General features: G+C 42.7%; 1 protein-coding gene across 1 annotated transcript in view; it reads right to left on the minus strand.

Moving 5' to 3' along the window:
* Window positions 1–5,223: 5,223 nt before the first annotated feature.
* The window catches only part of ZDHHC13 (zinc finger DHHC-type palmitoyltransferase 13), a 41,953-nt gene continuing 24,630 nt past the window's right edge, over window positions 5,224–22,546 (minus strand). Inside the window, exons 10-17 of the mRNA XM_053925072.1 lie at window positions 20,790–20,892; window positions 18,140–18,262; window positions 17,244–17,306; window positions 16,447–16,540; window positions 15,438–15,521; window positions 9,373–9,530; window positions 7,081–7,178; window positions 5,224–5,784 (exon numbers count right to left, since the gene is read on the minus strand). Coding sequence (XP_053781047.1) covers window positions 5,646–5,784; window positions 7,081–7,178; window positions 9,373–9,530; window positions 15,438–15,521; window positions 16,447–16,540; window positions 17,244–17,306; window positions 18,140–18,262; window positions 20,790–20,892 — 862 coding nt within the window. The 3' untranslated portion in view covers window positions 5,224–5,645. The remainder of the gene's footprint in view (window positions 5,785–7,080; window positions 7,179–9,372; window positions 9,531–15,437; window positions 15,522–16,446; window positions 16,541–17,243; window positions 17,307–18,139; window positions 18,263–20,789; window positions 20,893–22,546) is intronic.

Raw genomic sequence — 22,546 nt, forward strand, 5'->3', positions numbered from 1 at the left:
TAATCTAATTACTTCTATAAAGACCCTATCTCCAAACACAGTCACATTCTGAGGCCCTAGGAGTTAGGACTTCAACATGTAACTTTAGGGGAAGGGATACATAACAGCCCATAACAGCATGTCATATAAGGACCTTCATGAGTTGGACTTGAACTTACCCCTTCGAATGAGTTTTAGACAATCACTTCCATGTAAGTTCCACCTACACGCGAAGGCTTGCAGCTTTCCAAATAGGCCAAGTACCCTCATGCTGTCATGCTTTGCCACTGCTATTGTTTTTGCCTGGAAATGTCTGGAAGACAGAACCCCTCCATCCTGTCCCGCTCATCCAGCACCTTAGCCTGGTGAACTCAAGTCACAGGTCCGGTGGCATTTCCTCTGCAAAATCTGTGCTTCACTGCCCGAGAATTAATCCACGTCTGTGTTCCCACAGCCGGTGCAGAGGAACGTAGCACTCATTGCATTGAGAGTTTGAATTCCCACCTGCCTCCTTGTTAGGACGTGGCACGCTGGTCTTCACAGTGCTCAACAAACAGCAGGCACTTAGCAAACCTTTGTTGAGTGAGTGAAGTGGAAGAGAGTGTAGGCAGCACTAAATGCAAATTCTGCAAGGATTTCAAAGAAGAGTTTATTATCTAGTGGAGTGGAGGAGCTTGGGGAGGAAAGAACAAAACAAAGAAAGAAGCTTAATGTGGTCCAGCAGTCTTCATGTTTCTTCTCTGCCTAGGGCGCACTGTTCCACCACGTCTCCCATGCTCCCCCATCAGAGACTGGGACACGGGATTCAATGGGACTCAGTTGGCCAACAGAGGTCAGACCTCCAGGACCCCTGGGAGAGTCTCCATTCTCTCCACATCAGTGAATGTAGAAGGCTCAGCGGACACCGAGGTCCTAGGAAATGGTGGAGCCACCAGGCTCGGAAGGAGCTTAGGTCCCTGCATGGAAGAACACCTGCTAACAACGAGATGGACCGACATAAAAGGAGAAACACGCCGTCCCTTGTGTGAAGCCACCGAGATTTAGGGGATGTGTATTCCTAGGCCAACGCTCACCTGAAACACTGGAAGTGTCCGGTCTGAGATATTCCACTTCTCACTGTTTGGTGTCCACCCAGTCCATTTACATCAAAATTTTGTAAAAATGATTCAGATGTTTTATCTCCTAGGTGACCATACAGATACTTGGGGAAAGACACGAAGTCACAGCAAGAGAGCCTAACAGTTGCATTCCTCTGGCCCGAATAACACGACTGGGTCTGTCTTAGCTTTAAAACAGAACAAAAACAACATCTCTCTATTTACCCTCAAGCTGTAGCCTTCTCCTCTCCTTTCAGAGCCAAACTGAATATAAGACTAGAGTCCACTTATTCCTAAGTATCTCAGCATCTGGCTTCTGAGTCCCCTCTTCAATGCCGCCCATCCCCACCCCACCTCCTAATCATAAGCCGACCGGTCTTCCTTCCATTGTTTTTCTCATCTCTCCTTCACTCCTGACTACTGACTGCTTCCTCTCTGAAATGAATTCTCCTTGAATCCCACACACTGTACTCTTGATTATCCCTCTTACCCATCCTCCTCCCAGTTCTCTCCTCCTCCTTCTCCGGTTTCTTAAATCCGTGTTCCATTAGCTCGAATTCCTCTCTTTCCTCTCTATCACACTTTTCTTTAATCCTCACCTGAGGATGTGGTTTTTTATTGATTTTAGAGAGAGAAGAAAGGAGAGAAATGTCGATATGAGAAACATTGATTGATTACCTTCCATTCACACCCTGACCAGGAATCAAACCCGCCAACTTTTGGTGCATCGGACAACTTTCCAACCAACTGTGCCACCCGGCCAGGGCTCTCACCCTTTGTTCTGTTCTCACTGATTGTCACCTCTGGTCTCTTTTTCGAATTGACGTTTTCATTTCATCTCATTTTGCTACTTCTCTCCTGCGACGATCTCATCCATCTGTGCGGGTGACTCCGGACTCTTTCCAGCTGCCTTTTCGACTTTTCCGCTGTATATGTTACAGGTACCTCAAACAATAGGCCCCAACAACCAGACTCATCAGCTGGCCTCTCCACTGTTTTCCTTACTTCTGTCCTTCACTGGGTCCAACACCTCAAAGTCACCTTTGATTCCTCCTCCTCTTCCCCCACGTTCAATCAGTAATCTGGGCCTGCTGGATCACTCCTGCACCTTCACTACTTCTTGCCTAGCCCTTATTGAAAGTTTCTCTCTAACATCCTCTCTCTGTCAGGGCCCAGTCAGAAAAACAGAAACCACACTTGTTTTTTTTTTTTTTTTTACAGAAAGAAAATAATAGGAGTTGGCTAAACTGCTGCTAATAAGTTTGGAATGTAAAGAACACTGACTTAACACAGAGATAATGCAGGAAGCAGCTACCACCTCTGGGGCAGAGAGAGAGAGAGAACAGATGGGGGTATCCTAACTTAAATGCCCTGATGAGAGGTTCCCAGGGACCAGGAATCAGACCTCTGAGGAGACAGCCCTGCCTGGTTACTGCTGGTGCTTCTAAGGGGACAAAATGGAGCTGCTTTGCACAAAACGCTAGACACTGGTTCCAACTGTCACCGTCAGCGTGAAGGGCCACTGAGAGGAACAGCCACCAAGTACCGTGGAGTAACTCCCTCCTGCCCTCTTTCTTCCAGTCTATTGGCAGAATGTAACAGAAAGTCAGCTGGCAAGGAGACAGTAGTTTTCAGAATCCTGGCCCCAGAACACACAACAGAGGATAGAAGGGTGAATTTGGCACATTTCCCTACCATTAGCTTCTCTCTCTCTCATTTTCCAAAGATTTCTGAATAGCCAGCATTCACTGAATTCTTACTATGTGCCAGTTACAATTCTAAGTATTTCATATGTATTAACACTTTTAATCCTCTTAACAACATTTGGAGGCCTATACTATTATTATCCCCACAATACAAATGAGGAAACTGAGGCACCAGGAAGTTAAGTCATTTGCCCAAAGAGTAAAAGTAGCTTGTAAGCGGTAGATCCAGGATTCAAACCCAAGGTGTCTAGCTATAAAACACTAATTCTCAAACTTATTTTTTAACTTTACACTGTGTGCTTTTGAGAAAAGCCAAACATAGAATAGTGGAGGTAAGATTTCCTAAGCAAAAACGATTCCCACACTACAGCATGTACACGTAAGAATTCCCTGGGAAACCTGAAGAAAATGTGGATTCCAGAACTCACTTCTCAGATACTGATTTGAAGGTCTGAGATGAGGAATTTAAACTTGGAACACGTGATCCTGCACTCCTGGACGCCACACCCCCACCCCACCCAGGCATGTGATTCTAATGTAAACTGTCTACAGACCACAAGTTGAGAACAATTACTTGGTCGGGGTCGGTGAGAGAGGAGAAGATATAACTTGAAAAAGTCCATCTGACCCACCCCAAGCTGAGAATCAGTCTTCAAATACAACTCTGATCACATCATGTACTGATTTTTAAAAGACTTCAATTCACTCAACAAACTTATTCCACAGATTAGCTCAAACATTTACCGAACACATACTAAGTGCTAGGCAATATTCTAGGTCTTGGGATAGATACATCAGTGAACGAAACGAAGCTCCCTTGTGCACCTTATAGTCTAAGGACTGGAGAGGGAGACAGCATACAGTAGACATAATAAATTATATAATGTTAGAAGGTGGTAAGTGCTATAGGAAATAAAAATAAGAGTAAAGAGGAAGAAGAGTCCAAGAGGAGGAAATTGCAAATTATAAAATTTGTTGGTGAGCATGGGCCTCATTGAGGCCCATACGTATCTAAAATATGCTGGGAAGGAAGGCACTGCCCACTATGACATGAGGCAGGATTCCAGGCGCAGAAAACAGGCAGACAGGGGCCTGAGGCAAAAGCATGCCTGGCAGGTGTGTGGGATCAGCAAAGGGGGGCAGGAGCAGCAGCCAGATCCCGCAGGGCCCTGTCGGCCGCGGTCAGGGCTTTGGCTCCTCTTCGGGTAAAATGAGGAGCCAGTGGATGAGGGTTCCGCGTTGAGGAGTGACATGATTCAACTTGTCTTTTGCAAGGGTCACTTTGACTCCGCAGAGCCAGGTGAGGGCGGAAGGAGACCGAGCAAGAAAACTGCGGTAAGTCACAAACCAGAGGTGGTGGTAGCTGGCACCTGCAGTGGCGATGGGGGCCCAAAGCATTCAACGCTGGCTATATTCTAGAGAAAGCCAGGGTTTCTTAAAGAAATGAATCTTGGGTATAATGAGAAAAAGGGCAATTCAGGAAAAGATGCTAAGATTTCGGCCTGAGTAACCGACAGGATGGTGTTTCTGATCAAGATACAAAGAAGACTGGGTTGGGAATAGGGTCGTTCACTTTATTTATTTTAAAATGTATTATATGTTTTAATCTATTTTTTATCTATTTTTAAAATCTGTATGTGTGTGTGGAGGGGTTCAGAGGAGAGGGTAGGTTCAACTTTGGACATGTGAAGTTGAAGATATATAGCACACATCTAAAGGAGGAAGGAAGGGAGGAAGGCCATAGTCTGAAAAAGTCCTTCTGTCCCCCAGCTGAGAATCAGTCTCCAAACCCAATTCTGCTCAGGTCACGTCCTGCACTGATTCAACAAATTCAAATAGCTATTGAACATGTACGCGTCAGGCAGTGTTCTAGGTGATTAGGACTCTGGAGTAACTGTTCACCCCACTCTGCAGTTACGTGACCTTGGAGAAGATACAAACTTCTTTAGATTCTTATCTGCTGAGCGTGGTTAGAGTACAACGCTTAGTCCAGGTGAGACTGGTAAACGAAACAAGGTTCTATTCCTCAGGGCCCCCTAGGTTTCACCCCAAGAGCAAGGGGAACCTTAGGGAGGGCTTTTCAGCAAGGAAATGCGATGCCCAAGGGCATGTGTATCTGTATCTCCAAGAGTTGAAGTTCATTAGCATTTCCTCCAGAACAAGGGAAATTGGCAATTATAATCATAACAGTCTAATATTTTCAGGGGTACTAGGTAAAAATAATAATTAATCTTTAAGACTAAAATTAAAGATTTTAAGATTAAAATCTTTAATCTTTATGTTCAATATTCTCAGTAAGATGGAAAACTAAATTAAATCTTGCTTATTGTTCTTAGCAGCGCTCTCAACTCAGGACTGGAAACGGGAGTCAGTTCGTCTGGCATATACACCTTTTCTCAATTTAACATTCTAGAAGTGTTAAGTCTCAGAAACTACAGAACTACAAAAAAAATTTTTATTAAGTGTTAAAGCAAAACAGTGTATCTATTTAAATATTTTTACATATTTATAGATAAAACAAAGACAAATAATTTATCAAAAATTACAAGTTGAAAGAACAATACTATTTTGAAACAGCCAATAAAGTATCTGAAAATACCACATTTTATCCATAATTAGTGAATATTACCCCCCAAAGTAACTTGCATTTGTAAAAAATATAAAATTTTTTTTAGATGTTTGCCAAGACTGCTCTGGCTGAATCTAAAAAAGTGTAATGCCTTTATCAAGAACCATTTTCACCAAAGGGCTTTGAGAACCACCTGTGTCTTCCTTTGGGCTGAGGTGAACTCTGTATCTTCGTTTTCACACCAGGGCGTGAACACAAACACAAACACATCGGACAGCTGTGGGTTGCTTTGCTTCATACGGAGCGAAGAACTTTCTCCTTGGCCGGGTGAAAGACCATGGTGTACTGCGACGTCCAGTCTATGGTGGAGGGCTTCACCAAGCCAAAGCAGCCACACCGGAAGAAGTCCGAGAGGTTCTGTGTGACCCCAAGGCTGCCGAGAAAGGAAGAGGACACGTCTCAGTACATTTCCTCTGGAGCCCTCGATGAACATTCATTCACACCAGAAACATTCACTGAGATTCTACAATATGCAATGTTCTTTGAAGATCCTACAGGAATCCAGAGGTGAATCAGTTACTGGGCTTATGGGGCCTTAAAAATAAAGCCCAGTTCTACTTCTGGAACTGAACCCCTAATTTGGAGAGTCCCTGGCTTTTGCCCAGCAACTGAATAACTTCATTTTGGCCCTCCCAGTCGCTGGAGTGGCCACTGCCCTCGATCAGTTTCTCTCCTTCCGTCCCCACTGCCCCGACTCAGACTTTATCTCAAAGGCCAGATAGGCCAGAAAAAATACAGTGAACAAGATGTGCTTTTTCCTAAACCTTCTCTCAGCTCCCTGAATGATGTCCCTCTCAGTTCCTTCCAATTCCTCTTACACACTGGAGACTGCCTTATCCTCCAAAACCCTGAAGTGTTCACAGCCCTTCTCTGCCCAACCCCTCTGCCCAGAAGCTCAACTGCAATTCCTCATCTAACAACTAACAGTTTCATCTTGTACCACAAATGTGCTTTAAAATAGTCTGCTCACAAGATACGCAGTGAGCGCTCAAATCCCTGGAGGGCTCTGGGTCACCTCCGCAGCACTCCCGGTCTCCAAGACCCCAGTATATGTGACAGGGAGATAAGCTTGAAAGCCTGATCGTTCATATCATAAGATGATGACCTTCTACAAACACTCTCATTCTCAGCTGAGGACAGGTTTTACACCACCGATGCTCTAGGGAGAACAGATCCCAAACTTGGGAGACTAGCTTCTCCCTGACACAGGTGGGCACAGTAAAACAGGGCTAAATTAATTACTGGTGACAGAAAGCCAGGTTGAAATCTTGGCACAGCTCACAACCTAATGCTTTCTACAGAGAGCCTGTGGCTGCTTTCTCAGCCACATGCTTAATTATCTCACACTGACTTCATGCCAGCAATGTGCGACCTTGTGACCATGTGGCTTGACTGGAGAGATTCCCCATCTTGGCAAAACGTCAAAATCACTTATTATTTGTGCTGAGTCCAATAGACTAAATCCCAAATTCTTACCACCTTGGGGCTCATGACCTTACTACCACTCACCTCCTATCACTGAAGCTTCCAAGAAATAAGAGGGTCAACTCTACCAGAGGGCAAATTAGAGGACAGCAGCATGGCCAAGAGTGGTGGCACTGGACTGGACAACCCATGGCTAGGCTAGCATCTTCCACAGGACTCAGTGGAAAGAAGAGATCTCACTCACTTGTATGGCGTCCTCCTGAGGGACAACGGCTGTTTCATGTGCCTGCTCTGCTTCAGCAGGCTGGTTCTCTCGTGGGAGGTCAGGCCCAGAAAAGCAATCTGAAAAAGGGTGGGAGCTACATGAAAAATGCCACATCAAGGCTACATCACTCTTAGCAGTGCATCATGGGATACTGGAAAACACGCAGTACTCCCCCCAAAACAGTATCACCTAGCCTTCTAACCAAGGGTGAGGTGGGGCAAAGATTCGGCAGCTCTATGTAGACTCTCCCACGTAAATCTAGTAGCCGGGCAATTTTTCTGGTCTTATTTTATTAACCTTCAAGAAAGCACGGTGCGCTGACTTAATAAGTCATAAAATAATTGCTTTAGTAATTCAAGCCATGGCTTATGGCCGTGTTTAGATTCTTGACAAAGTCAGCATGCAACTTTTAGATAATCAAAATAACGTAAGGTAAGTATCAGTGCAATTATCTCAACTTGGGTATTCTTCTTGGTAGCTCTTTGAAAATAGCCAAATGAAAAAGTTAATGATCTGAGGTAAAGAACATTTAAATGCATATATTTGGGGAAAGGTAAGAATTAAGGTAACTTAAAAACTCCCGTGTCATTAAAAACACTACTATTTACTGAGTCATCTCATTTAATCCTCAAAGCAACACAAATATCAAGTTCCTTATCTTTAAAACAGAGATTATCATCTTGATCAGATTGTTTAAGGATTTGAGATCACACATTTAAAATACCCAGTGCAGAGGCTTACAGAGGGGAAGCGACTGGTCCGAGGGCACAAGCTGAGAAAGTGGCAGAACTGCGACCACAGCTCAGTTTGACTGGCCACCGTCAAACCCATGACGCAGCAGAGCACTCAGGAAATGAAAGCCTGAGTCGTTTTGTTATTAAGAGAACAACTTTGCTCTAAATCTCTGTGTTTGAAAACTACCCAAAACTGTGAGTCCATTTTCCTGCCTTAAAAAATATAAACAAATTATTAACCTTTCTTTTAAAAATTGAGAATATTATAGTCTCATATATACTTGCACTTGTTCCAAGAGTCCAGGAAGGAAGGAAGAGACTAAGAATTGATGTCTCGAGTCTTTGGTTCTACATCTATCTCCTCTTACTGGCCCTATGGCCATCAGCAAGGCACTCGACGTCTCCTAGGCTCTTTCCTCATCCACAAAACAGAGGAGAGACTACTTTGGCACAGTCTACATCTCAAATGTTTGTGAGGAAACAATTGGCAGTGCTTTGGAATATGTAAAGCAAATACAAATATTAGGTATGGTGAGTGACAGTAATTACTACTAAGTACTGATGCTAATATCCATTCCTACTGCCTAAGTCTGTAGATACCAGAGGGATAGGGATTTAGGAAGAATGTTCAGAAACCTCAGTTCTATCAGTATTATTAGCTTAATGCCTTTCCTTAGCATTTTTCCTTTTTTTAAGGGACTAAGGGGTATTTTTCCTTTTTAAAAAATTTATTATTATTATTATTGTAGAAGTGGTTACTTCCCCATAAAAGCGGAATACATTTTGCTGTTGTTGAGCGATGCCCCAACTATCTGAGGCCTTGCAGGAGGTGGCGCAGACCGACCACGGCTGTCCGCTCCACACGGGCAGGCCACAGCACCAATGAGAATCAGGTTCTGCACACAGGGGACGGCAGGCAGCAGGGAAGGGGCGGAAACGTCATAGAAAGCTGAGGGTGACTACTGCCCTGGAGCTGGAAGTTTCTAATGGCCATGACCTTCTCTGAGAGTACAATCACCACGTCCATTGGTTAGTGTTTTTCATTTCTTCCTCATTCTACCCACTTAGTACTGCATAATAATAACAGGGTTGAAATAACCTAGGGAAAAAATCCCCTCACACTCGCATAATGCTTTACAGTTTATACCACGCTTTCACACATCACGTAATTTAACTGTATGATAGAAAAAGCCCCTAAAAGGGACTGTTGGAAGGCCTAAGTTTCCCGTTCTGATTTTCCCACTCACTGGGTGACCTTGAACATTCAGTTCACCTCTGTACCTCTATAAAATAAATAGGTTACATTAGATAACTCCTAGGCAACACAAACAATTTATTCTTTTAACCTTTAAACCCTCCTGTGAGAGGACACAGGCATTATCATCCCCATTTTACGGACGAGGAAACCAAAATTCAAGAGTCAAATGACATGTCTAGACCCACAGAGGAAGTGACAGAGGTGGGACTAGAGATGAAATCTTCTGATTTAAAACTAAAGTCTTTCTACCTTAGTACAGGTTAGAAGATAAACAAATACCTGAAAGAGCTGATTTAATAATAAAAACGTTGACCATGAGCAATGGAAAACTGCCAGCATGAAGATGTATAAAACCCACGGGGAACAGGCCACGATCTGACTGAGGTAGGTCCATAGCCCGTCCTCTCTGAATGTTGTGGCACAATGATCTGACCAATCTGTGAACACAAAAAAAGGAACCCATTATTTAAAAAGACAACAAACCACCGATCATCATGCAGGAAGATAAAATCACTGCAGTTGTATTTGGGGAAAAGAGAACAGAAGACGTGATGGCACAGACCAGAACCCAACTTTAAGAGTTTACCTCCCAAATGCAAGCTCAACTAACAAAAATGAAAAAATTGTACCTTGACTTCCGGTCAAGATGGAGGCATAGGTAGACACGCTTTGCCTCCTCGTGAAACAATAGAAAGAATTACAACCAGATCTCAAAACTAATAACACCCAGAACCATCAGAAAACTGAGCTGAATGAAGTCCAACAACCAAGGATTCAAAGAAGCCACATTCATCCAGCCATGTAGGAAGAGTGGAATTACGGAGATGAGTGGAGAGATGGCAGCGGTGGTGGAATGGACAGTCCCACATTCACATATGGTGGATGAAAATTGGGAGGGATACCCTGGGAGCGAGTGATCCCAGCCCCAGGCCAGACTGCATAGCCCAAGGTTCCAGCACCAGGAAAATAGATCCCCATTACCTCTGGCTATAAAAACCAGTGGGGGTTAGGGTGGTAGAAGGAACTGCCAGATTTTCATTGCTTACAAGGTCCGCATGGTCTTAGAACGTATGTAAACCCACCCACTCCAGGATTCACCACCGGGGCAGCAGCTAGAAGGGTGCCAGTCGCACACAGGAAGAAGGTGAAGTGACTGGAATCAGGGTGAGTGCCAGGTGAACATCCAGAAGCCAGGCAGCGGCACTGATCCCTTTTCAAGCTCTCCTCACACACCAAAAGGCAATGAAGCAGTTCACCCTGCCCTGGCAAGTACCTACGACTCCACCCCACACAATTTATAGGTGCCTTTTCTACATAGGCCATGCTACTATAAGAGGGAGTAAAAGCAGCTCTACCTAATACAGAAAAACAAACACAGGGAGGCTGTCAAATTGAGGAGACAAAGAAATAAGGCCCAAATGAAAGAACAGAACAAAACCCCAGAAAAAGAACTAAACAAAATGGAGATAACTAACCTATCAGATGCAGAGTTCAAAGTACTGGTGATCAGGATGCTCAGAGAACTCACTGAGTATGGCAACAACAAAAAGGAAGAAATGAAGGCTACACTAAGTGAAATAAAGAAAAATCCACAGGAAACCAACAGAGAAGGGAAGGAAGCTGAGATTCAAATCAATGATTTGGAGCATAAGGAAGCAATAAACATTCACCCAGAACAGAAAAAAGAAACATGAATTCAAAAACAAAAAATGAGAAGAGGCTCAGGAACCTCTGAGACATCTCCAAACATACCAACATCCAAATCACAGGGGTGCCAGAAGGAGAGGAGGAAGAGCAGGAAATTGAAAACTTATTTGAAACCATAATGAAAGAAAAATTCCATAATTTAGCGAAGGAAATAGACATACAAGTCCAGGAAGCACAGAGAGTCCCAAACAAGTTGGACTCAAAGAGGACCACGCCAAGACACATCATAATTAAGATGCCAAAACTTAAAGATAAAGACAGAATCTTAAAAGCAGCAAGACAAAAGCAGAGAGTTACCTACAAAGGAGTTCCCATAAGACTATCAACTTTTTGAGAAATCTTATGATTTCTCATAAGAAAATTTGCAGGCAAGAAGGGACTGGCAAGAAGTATTCAAAGTGATGAAAAGCAAGGACCTACAACCAGTATTACTCTATCCAGCAAAGCTATCATTTAGAATGGAAGGGCAGGGTAAAAGCTAAAGGAGTTCATCATCTCCAAGGTATTATTACAGGTAATGTTAAAAGGACTTATTTAAGAAAAAGAAGATCAAAATCATGAACATTAAAAAGGCAACAAATTCACAACTATCAACAACTGAATCTAAATACAAACAAACTAAGCAAATAACCAGAACAGGAACAGAATCAGAGATATGGAGATCATTTGGAAGGTTATCAGTGGTGAGAGGGAGGGGGGAGAATGGGGGAAAGGTACAGGGAATAAGAAGCATAGATGGTAGGTACAAATTGGACAGGGGGATGTTAAGAATAGTAAAGGAATTGGAGAAGCCAAAGAACTTACACACATGACCCACAGACATGAACTAAGCAGGGGGTCGCTGGAGGGAAGGGGGGTATGGGTGGAGGCAGCTAAAGGAGGAAAAACTGGGACACCTGTAATAGCATAATCAATAAAATATACTCAAAAAAATCATACCTTACTGTTAATTAAGGCTATGATAACATAGCATGGCAGTGAAAGAATAAAAGCAAAAAAAGGTCCATAAAACCATCGCTAAAATCAGCATATTCAGCATAATGCACTGGCCAGAGAATTGTTCGAGGACTTGACAACTGAGAATGATTATATTTAATAAATATTTGTCCTGGAAAATTCTCTGTCTTATCCATGTTACAACAAGATATGGGCCTATCACAGAACTAAATATAAACCCTTATTAAGGGTTCAGATCAACATGCCATTGCTGTGGGCACAAGAAATCCCCTAAGCACCTAGATACCACTGGAACACAAGGGCACATAGTTACTGAATGTACTTCTGCACTGGCACCACGATTTATTCTGCAGCGGGAGAAAGGCCAGGTGAGGAAACTCACGAGAAAGACACCCCCAGGAAGAGAATACAGAGCAAGATTCATATGATCACAGCTCAGTTTTTCCTCCCCAGGAGGACCTATTTATGTGCCAGTTAAAAGAGAGGACTTTACTATGGCCTGCATGATGCTGACCTCTAACCCACGTAGCTAAGAGCAGCAGTAAGGTGAACACAGGTAGGAAGCAGGAGAAACGAGGGAACAGACCTTCAAGGCTACACGAAGCCAATGACTTTTATAGGTGCCGTGACTGTTCTTAAAGGGCAAATTGGTTTTGAAAAGAGAATTCTGTAGATTTGTGCCTGGAGGTTTCATAAATGTCTCTGGCAAGTTCATCGGTAATTTTAGACTTTTTCCCAAAGCAATACTTAAGAGTTCCTGGGACTGGAAGATGAGCCCATGACTTTGCTATCAACTGTCTGTCCATTTTTGTCCCACATAGCTGTTTTGTTGAGTATCATTTAATTCCCAGCTATCTTTCATGAATATATGCCGGAGCATTCTAACAGCAATCATCGCCAAGTAGCAATGAAGGTAACAAAGCAGATTACACTCTTTAGAGCTCCTCATCGGGACCCAAAGAAAGGCGCATTGCATTCACCAGGTACGACATACAAGATCATAATTCCCAACAGCAGGCAGAGAAAACAGCTGAGTGGGAAAGAATATCTACTTTCTTTCACCTTATGGATTTCAACTATTCTCTGCTGGGAATTTTTCTGATAACACAGCATGACCTCAGACTGAAGTTTCCATAGAACTGATTGCAGATTTAATATCAAAGATACGGCCGTAAATGGCCATATGAATTATCTCATGCAATACAATACTTTAATATGTACTGGTACGGGGTGGGGTGGAGGGATGGGGAGAAAAGGCATACAACTGTAATTGAATAACAATAAAAATTAAAAAAATATATGTACTGGTACATTCTTAACAGGTAGTCATTGGCTAATGACAGGGAACTCACATTGTTCCAAATCAATGGCTTCCACCTTTAGATAGCTCTGACAGTCACAATCTCTTTCTAGCAATGATCTAAGATCTTCCTCCCTGTAACTTGTATGATGCTGACACTTTCAGTTACTTACTGTCCACCCTGAAAACAGACCTCACAGGATGAAATGGATGGGGAGTGCACGGAGCCAGAAGTAGCTGCAACTGGATCACACAAGGGGGAGGGTGCGCAGCAGGGAGGGGGAGGCTGCACAGCAGGGAGGGGGAGGGTGCACAGCAGGGAGGGGGAGGGTGCACAGCAGGGAGGGGGAGGGTGCACAGCAGGGCTCTAGCAAAAGGGGTGTTAATGGTTAAACAAGGAAGGTGGGATGACAGTGAGGACTCATTAGAAAAATGGAGCACTTAAAGTTCATTTTTCCTGTGTGTGAAATAATGACAAATGACCCAATGTCCTCATTCACTGTAAAAAAATGTTGTCAAAATATAAATGGGATAAAAGTAATGAAATATGTTCAGCCAGCCTACAGTTGTAAATGCACATACAGGTGGGACTGTTTCTAAGAAACAAAATGTAATACAAAAATTGGTTCAGAGCCAGAGAATAACGACAAAGGGGAGGGAGGAACCGATGCATGTAATAAGAAAGCAACTTGGAAAGAATGAACACGATGGAAAATCACTTCTATCCTTATCAATACGGCCTTATGCTGGACAGAGGCAGCAGACAAAGGTACTATTTTTAGAGGAGAGAGAGAAGGGGAGAGACAAGAGTGGTGTAAAATCTGGCTCCTTTTCCCCAGGATCGAGTCCAAGGCACAAGCTGGTCCACGGGCCAGCTTAAAAAGGTTTTCCAGGAACACGCTTTAATGTCAGGCCTTCAAAGGGCAGCTCTTTCAACAGAAAGAAGCACTGTCAAAAAACCTTTTTCTTTCTTTCACCACAGGACTTAATAAGAGGTTTTAAATCCCAGTGCTCAGGATTACTGATGGCCTTTGACAAGAACTGAGATCAGGGAACACAAACTTCTGACTAATAGATCCATTTGAGGTGGTGACAGTTATATGGAGCCACAAAGCCTTCCCTAGGGACCAGACACCGAGGTGCGGGTGGGAAAGGGGCTGGCAAGGTAACTGAAGCCCTCCCCATGCCCGCAGCAGGGCGACAAGAAACCATTTCACATGGGTACTAACAAGCTCCAACAATGAGACCCTAACCCAGACAAAACTTGTAATTCTGGATGTTTCTGGGGAGGGAAACTGCGAAGCTGGGGAACAGTGGAGAAGGAATTATCTTTCAAAAACTAAACAAACGTTAAACTAAAGTAAGCCAAGAGGGCAGGGTGGGGAGATAGGGAGGGGTGGAGTTTGGGATGATAAAGGAAAAAGGAAAAAAAGGTAAGAAAACACTTTCCTAACATCTCCCTGAATCATTCTTGATTTGTTGTTTGTTCAAACAAATTAGTGTTTAATTGGCAAAATACAAGACTTGGGCATAAATTTAACAGGAGGGGGGATGGAAACAGATCAGCCATGAAGCCTCTAGAGCTAAATTCTCCCAAAGCGTTCAAAATAAAGAAATAATGAAGAGTTAAACAAAGTCAAAGTAAACTACAAGCACTACAGGTTTTCAAGTTGAGTAACCTACCCGAGATTTGAAAAGCACGGCCACGCAGTTCTCAGGAGCTACCGAAACCCCTCTTGCCTCCATTTAAACCCCGTTCTTTGTTATTCACCTTGGAACCGCTGGATGTCACTCCCTACGTGAGACCCCAAGAGGCCTCCTTTATACCGCTATTAAAAAGTTATTTTCTTTTCGCGGGGATGCGGAATAAGTGATCTAATATTTTCTTCCAATTTATTATTATTTCCAACGTTTTAATGACTGTTACAGTTTTTTCCATCAGTTATAAGCCGTGACCTGAGATTTGTCAGAGAACATGTGCTTTCAGTTTTGTTCCTTAGCCCCAGCCTCTCTACCACCAACCTTCCCCCACCCCGTCTTATTTACTTACCACTTCCCTAGCTGTGAACCTGAGCAGCTGATTTTTCGTCCTTTCACTGGGACATAAATCCGTACTTGCCTTAAATGAGTTTGTATTTTTGACCACGTTCCTAATTTATCAAGGTCATTCTAGAGTAAATTTCTTCAAAGGTACCGACAACTAACCTCTTCTAGCATTTCTCACAGCTTTCCAACGCCCAGAGTTTAGAGCATCCGCTCTGTTTTTCCTGGGGGTACGGGTTATAGTCACGCAGCCAGAATGTGACATACAAGAGCTTACAAGGGAAAGCGTATGTGGGTGTGGGTGCACGAGCTTGTTGTACGAAGAATTTATACTTACACAGGAAAGATTCATATATAATCCAGTTACACACAATGCAAAGGAAAAATAGGAAGAATATGTAATAGCGATGGTTGCCAAAACCTACATCAAAAAGAAAATCAACATAGTTAATATTCCTTACAATGATTCTCCGGCTCAAGACCTTATTAACCGCTTTCCTGTCCAAAGTCTTCACCAAAGTAAAGAAATAAGCTGTTGCTTTGCTTTTAAATACCATTAAACCAAAAGCAAACGGCTCTGGTACGTCAGGGTCAGTTGTCCATGTTAACTGAACTAATATTTATTCATTACTTATTTAAAAGAGGTCATTTCAGCTGCTCTCCAGGAAAAGTAAAGAACATCGAAGTGTATCAAGGACACCTGACTGAGCTGAGGCGGCACTCTGTCCACCAAGCTGAAAAAGCACGTCATCTGCCACGGAAGCACGGCTCTTCTAAAGACCCACGGCCGCAGTTCCTAACAACAAACCCCAGGATTTTACTGTGATGGCTCAGAGGAAACCCAGGGTGCAGATCAGGACGAGAGATACTCCCTGGGTGGAAGGCAACCCCCAGATCTGTGGCGTCTCTGCTTCTAGCTCCTACCCGAGCCCTGAAGAGGACAAGTGGAGAATGTGAACGAGGGACGAGACAGGACACGTGGAGAGAACGTGGTGCTCGGAGCGGAAGACTGATACTGCTAAAGTGGGTTCAAGCAAGGAATGTTTTACCTTTTAAATTTTTTCAACTCTAAAATGGAGATAATAATAGCACCCTCATAGGAGTGGCACCTGATGATCAAATAGGGTATGATACATGAAATACATTATAAATGCTAAAATACTGTAAAATGATACTGTCATTATTACCATAAAAAATCAGTCTTCCAAAAGTGCTATACCGTAGAGATGATCCTCTGATGAGGAAGAGCTACAAGATGGATTCCCCTCCACTTTTCCTATGAGTCACACACATAACTAAATGTAAGCTTAGCTTCGCAGTGGGAACTGAAAGATTCAGTCTCTCACCTACGCAGCGTCCAGTCCAGAGGCAGTGTTGATCGTATCGAGCGACACAGGAGCTGCACACAGGGCAATGGAGTGACCTTAATGGCTTCCTTGCCTAAGTGGGCAATTAAGAGAGGCCCAAGCATAAATCAGTGTCTCAGAGCGGTAGCAAATCACAAGCAAAATCTTATTCTTAAATCAAAAAGACACTGGCACGAATAATCCTAAATAGTAGATCACCAATTCACAAAGAGGCTCTGGAATGCCCTATTAACACGATATTTACTTCTCTATGTCTAATGCGCTGAAGCCCTCACTAAAGGGGATTTGAACTCCAGAGCCTTCTGACACTGACTAGTGGGAAATACGGCAGTACCCTATCGCACCAGGAGCACTGGCCTAAGAGAAGGGAAACCTGGGTTACATTTCTGGCTCTGCCAATCTTTTAGGGAAAGTTCCTTCCTCCCTTTAGGCCATGATTCCTCAACTGCAAAATGAGAAGTTTCACTAAATTATTCCCAGGGCCATCATGAGCCTCTGACTCCAAGTTAGTTCTAACGTATGCTTCGTGGTAGGAAAAAGCAAACAAAACATGCAAGGAGATTTTTAATCATAGGCAACTTCAAAAGATTATAAATATCTTTCTCCCATATGTTCAAGGCAGAAAATCGTTCTGACAGTAATGCAAAATTAGAACCCAGGAGAAACAAAGGTGTATAAATACACTGTGAAGATTTAATATATGCTTCCATGAGCAATGTAACCAAGAATTTGCTTTTACAATGGGAAAAAAAATTATAAAGAAAAGACTCACTCACAAGACACGATGTACAAAATGTCCTGAGGTCCAGACAGCCAGTCTCTGCGAGGGTGATGATATTCTAAAAGACACGGAGTTTGACCTTACGTTTGTGCTATGCAGGGGAACGTATAATGCATGGTTATAGACCATAATCACAGCTCTCTCCAGACTGAGGCAGCTAAAAAAGCAATTTCTAAGACTTGCCAACAAATCATTCTGTGCCTGAAATAATGCGACTTTTCAAGGCTGCATTTTCAACCACAGCCAATAAATTAGAATGCACAGAAATCATACCCCCTTCTCTCCATCGATCCCCAATTATAATCGCTAGGGAAGAACAAACACGGACATTCCTAAAAAGAACCAAAACCTGTCAGTATACAACAGAACTGATCACTGTAGATCTTTGAGGAACACTGGCTTTAGGTAGCAAAGATGACACTCTCCCCAACTCGAAAACGTTCACGAGCAATGGAGGGCAGGCCATGTCACCTGAAGAAGAGAAGGGGCATCTCCTCGGTCACTGAGGAGGCGGGCTCGCCCTGGCTCCTGCCTGCGCCATGTATTAGATGAGGGAATTTAAGCTCTATGATCATGTCTAAGCACCTAAGAGTCTAACTATAAAGAAGTAGAAGACCGTATCTGCTGACAGAAATTACATGTGAAAAAGTCTTGGTGAGGTATTACTTTAATAAAAATTAAAATTTTTTTAAACTTTCATATAAGCAAATGAAGAAGTGTGACAGTGGAGAAATCTCGTTTTGCTGGCTTATTCAGTCCACATTTATGTTGCACCTGTGAGGCGCCAGGCCCTGGAGATGCAGTCAGGACAAAACCCAGCATGGCTACGATCTTCTGAAGTTTACATACCCTACTATTAAAAAAAACTGTAACATTACAAAGAAAGCTCACCGTTTTCCTTTCTTCTTCAGAAGCCTTAGTGAAGCCGGGATCTGTTGCCCAAGTCTTGTAGAAGAAGTAGAGGAAGCCTATTATGCTGAGAATAAAAGCAAAATAGAAAGGAGTGCCTGCTGGATGTTAATGCCAGGTTAAGGAACATATTGGACTTCCCTTAAGAGCATAATTATGACATACGCAAACTTCACCACTGGTTCCTAAGAATCTTTATCCTCTGCATTCTCTCCTCACCTTCCCTCACCTAACACATCCTTGCCCGCAAACCTAGCCCCATTCTACGTTCTAAGCCTATGGAAATGTGGTCATAGCTGACAAATTAATCCCTCCTCAATAGTTGAAACTCACAGGAAATACTGATAGGAAGAGTTGCAACATATGAAGAACATCCTGAAGACTAAAAAACATTCAAGATCCAAATAAATTAACCTCTAATGGTATAATGTGGCTCTCCTGAGAGCATCCAGAAAAACATTTTCTGATCATTCTAACAAAATCATTAAAAAAAAAACCAAGCCCCTTGGCTCAGAGATTCAAACTAAAAATATTTTTTTATATATTAGATAAATTCTTGCCAAAAACTTCCTACTGCATAGTACATAATCGTAACTTATTTAGGCTGAGTTAATTTAGAAACAAAAGAAATTGCTCTCCATGCAAAGTGATTATAAATCAAATATTTGGGAAAGGCAGATGTTATAAACCAAGATACAGAGTGTTTCAAGGATAAATGGTCCCCACTTTGAAATGTTTTTGAATTGGAACAAATTCTTTGTTTAAAAAGTTAAATTTGCTCCAGTAAAACTTTGTGTAGTAATAAACCAATTTTCCTTGCCCGATTTAAATCATGATTGACACAGTAACTGTATTTGCCTTCCAAGGTGTTACCAAGATGTCTTGTGCCAAACTTCAGAGTTAGAAACGTTGGCCCTAAGACTCTAAACCCTTGCTGTTCAAAGTGTGGAAGCTTGTTAGAGGCAGAACTTCAGAACCCCCCCGCCCCCCGAACTGCAGCCAGAATCTGCTCTGACTCGTGAAAACCACCAGCACCACGGCAGCTGGCTCAGGGCAGCACTTCAGTTCATACCCAGGGACGTTCAAACAGCATTAACATTCGGCTGGAAAAACTCGGATCTGACTGATGGCGCAGTGTGCCACCTACTGACCGACATTCCCTCACCACTAAAGGGCTCCTGTGGGTCCTAGATCCAATGGCTTCACGCTGCACATGTGAGCAAGATACCCCATGTTGTCGACTCCAACACCCTAAGATTCTGTCTAGCTGTGGAAATCCGTTCTTGTGATGTAATGGCATCTTCACAAATACTGAATACTTTAAGCTCTGCAGTGGAGGTTTTCAAACTATGGTGGAGTTACATTGTTGTTAATACTGATTCTGTACATTTGAAATAATTCAATGTAATAACTATATCACATTTTGTGCAATATTTGAAATAGTGCACATTTTAAAAATTCATCAAGAAACACAATTTTAAAACTGCGGTCACTCCCCCGCCACATGGACTGGTAAACAAAAACATCAGCCATCCCTTCCCAGTGGCATGTCAATGACCCTTGAATTTCCAGCCCTGGCACCTGCACGGATGATTCTGAGGGGTATCGTGCCATTACTTTATGCGCTCACGGTCACTTGTAAATTTAGTTATTTTTATGTCACATAATGAAATGCTTAAAGGTACATTTCTATCCACTATATTCCTTCTTCTCCTACCTGGAAGGAAAATAAGTTTATAACAGCTTTCTAGAGTCCAAGGCGACTTTCCAGGAAGGTGAAAAAGGATCCTAGAAAGGAGGTGGGAAACACGAAAATTGGAGAAAATGCTTCCCTCCTTCTGGGAGCTGTAAATAGACATAAACTAAGCAGGAACACCTAGCCCCACTTCTAGGAGACCAGATTCGGCCAACCTAAAAGCACAGCACACCCCTAGGCTGGACTTTGCCTGAGCCCTGCACTTCCGGTGATAACCCTGCTCCTTAGGCGAATTTTGTCTTACACCACGGGCTGCCGTCCACTAGCAGGCCACAAAAGAATGCAGTGTGTAGTGACCAGCATTCTCAAAAAAAGAAATGCAATAGGATAACATAAAATTTCAGAGTAAATTACACATTAGGAGTACTGTTTTCTAAAATGTCTGCGTCCCATATGTCTTGGGTGGCAATGTAGATTTATCAGTACTTCTGCTGTGGACTGAGAATCACACACTGCACTGACCATCGCCGAGGAGGACATTTCCCCCAAATCCCTCCCACGTGGGCCGCCCTGGCGCCCAGAAGATGTATTAATCAACTATAACTGCTGACTGAGTTAAAAGAACCGTCTGACCTTCGAGAGAAACTCAAAGCAATACAAGAAATTTTTGTGGGTCCAAGTAAAACAGTATTTCATTCTACTGTTTCCTTCTCATGAGTAATAAATACCAGACATCTACTGTTTTCACTGTGTGCTCTGAGAATGTTTCCGAGGTTGAGCAGATTTGCAACATTAAACGTCTTCAACCAAAATCATTAAAAAATACAAAGGTGAGTTGTATTCCCCCGATCTCTTCTAACATCTGAATTTCTAACAATGGCATTACTATTTTTTTAAAGGCAAAGAGACAGGCATTTACATTTAAGCTTGAAGGATATGAGGAAAGAATAAGATGAACCAAGTCACAAACATCCAAAAAATGGAACTTAGCAGAAAGGCCACTGGTAAGTATACAAGGCTCTTATACCCGACCAAGAACCTAAAAGGGAAAAGGATAAACACGAGGTATTAGTGAAAACAAGTATGACTCAAACCAATTTTAGTTCTAAATTCCCTTAAATAATAGCAACAGTAATCAAAATGACCCCCTTAAACACCAACAACAGCTTCCGCTTACTGACGCTCCCTCTGCACCACTTTCCACATGAGAAGACTGAGGCAAAGGGACTCTCAAGTGGGTGTTCTAGTCCTTACAGCTTATTTACACATTGCCTCCTTCCCAACCACGTCGTATTTTCAATGCATCTTTCTTATTTCTATTGAGACACATTGTATTTGTATTTCTTTTTTGGGGGTGGGGCGCATATCCTATATGTTCAAATACTCCAAAATGCAAAATTTTAAATACTTGGAGACCTGCCTTCACCTCTATAAGGCTTTCTTCTAAAGTATACAGCAGTGTGTTTCTGGAACACACAGATGCACATACTCTTAAGCCCTTTCATCCCACAACCAGCCTGAGAAGCAGACCCTGGACATAAAAAGGTACATAAAGGCTGAGAGTGGCACTAGCAGTCACTAGCCCTCTCACTAAAGTAACAAGAAGCTTGGAAATCCACATACGACTTACTCAAATGTTAATATTGTTTCAAAAGAAAAAAAAATCTGTCTTTCATATTAAATACTCCATATAGTAAATCTATGCATGAAGATAGTTTACCTGGATCTGTTTTAAAATTTGTACTAGGAAAAAACAAGAGTTGATGATGGGCATGAAAAGGGTAAGCTATCAAGATCATTAGCATATTATGATAAAACGTTTGAGAAGAATTAAAATCCCAAACCCAATATGCTGCCTGAATAGGCCATATGGAGCCCACGTAACCTCCAGGGCATGACCTGTCTGAGATTTTGCAGCAAAAATGTGTTTGAGCTAATTAAGTAGTAGAGTGAACTGCCTCATTTGTAAGAGATTGTCTACTTCTGACAGGGGTCACGAAGCAGCCTGTATCAATGAGCAACTGCCCCTGGAGCCCAATAATAGTAGAAGTTCGCAGCTGCTTGCCTCCACGAAATTGGGGCCCTACCGAGGAGTGTGGCAGGGATGAAAGCAGGGTAGATAAAGTTGCTATATGCACGTGTCTCCCATCGGAATTGAGCCCAGATGCCAAGCCTCGCATGTGAAGTCCTCAACTCAAAGTCATCAAAAACAAACGCTTCCATATACATGTTTTATAATGTAGGTTTTTACTATAATAAACAAAACCTCAAATGCCCCTATCCAAGGTTAGTAAATACTGCCCTTGCTTTCTCTCTGGGCGGGGAGGGAAGGAAAGGAGAAGGGAGTGATGACTGTGATAATTGATGATTGGGCTTAAAATTTATTTTATTGGAGACTGAGCCAATCCAATTAGTGGAGAATGAATGACTATCTCTAAGTTACAAGTTTTCTGAGTAGCAGACAATTTAGGTACTTTGCTATTTTTCAGAAGTTTGAGCTTCTACTTTACACTTAAATGCTAATTCATTTCCAGCCAACGGTCCTGCTCTTGAGTGCCCAAATGGTTAAGAGGCCTCTAATACTTAGTTTTTTCATGGGAACAAAGTATGCACATGCTTATTCCAGAAAACGCTGGCGAACATAAGGAATGAGGGCACAGGAATCTCATAATCACACCCTAGAGGAGCAACAC

This window comes from Desmodus rotundus, chromosome 5 (assembly GCF_022682495.2).
Source record: "Desmodus rotundus isolate HL8 chromosome 5, HLdesRot8A.1, whole genome shotgun sequence".
In the NCBI taxonomy this organism is placed as follows: Eukaryota; Metazoa; Chordata; class Mammalia; order Chiroptera; family Phyllostomidae; genus Desmodus; species Desmodus rotundus.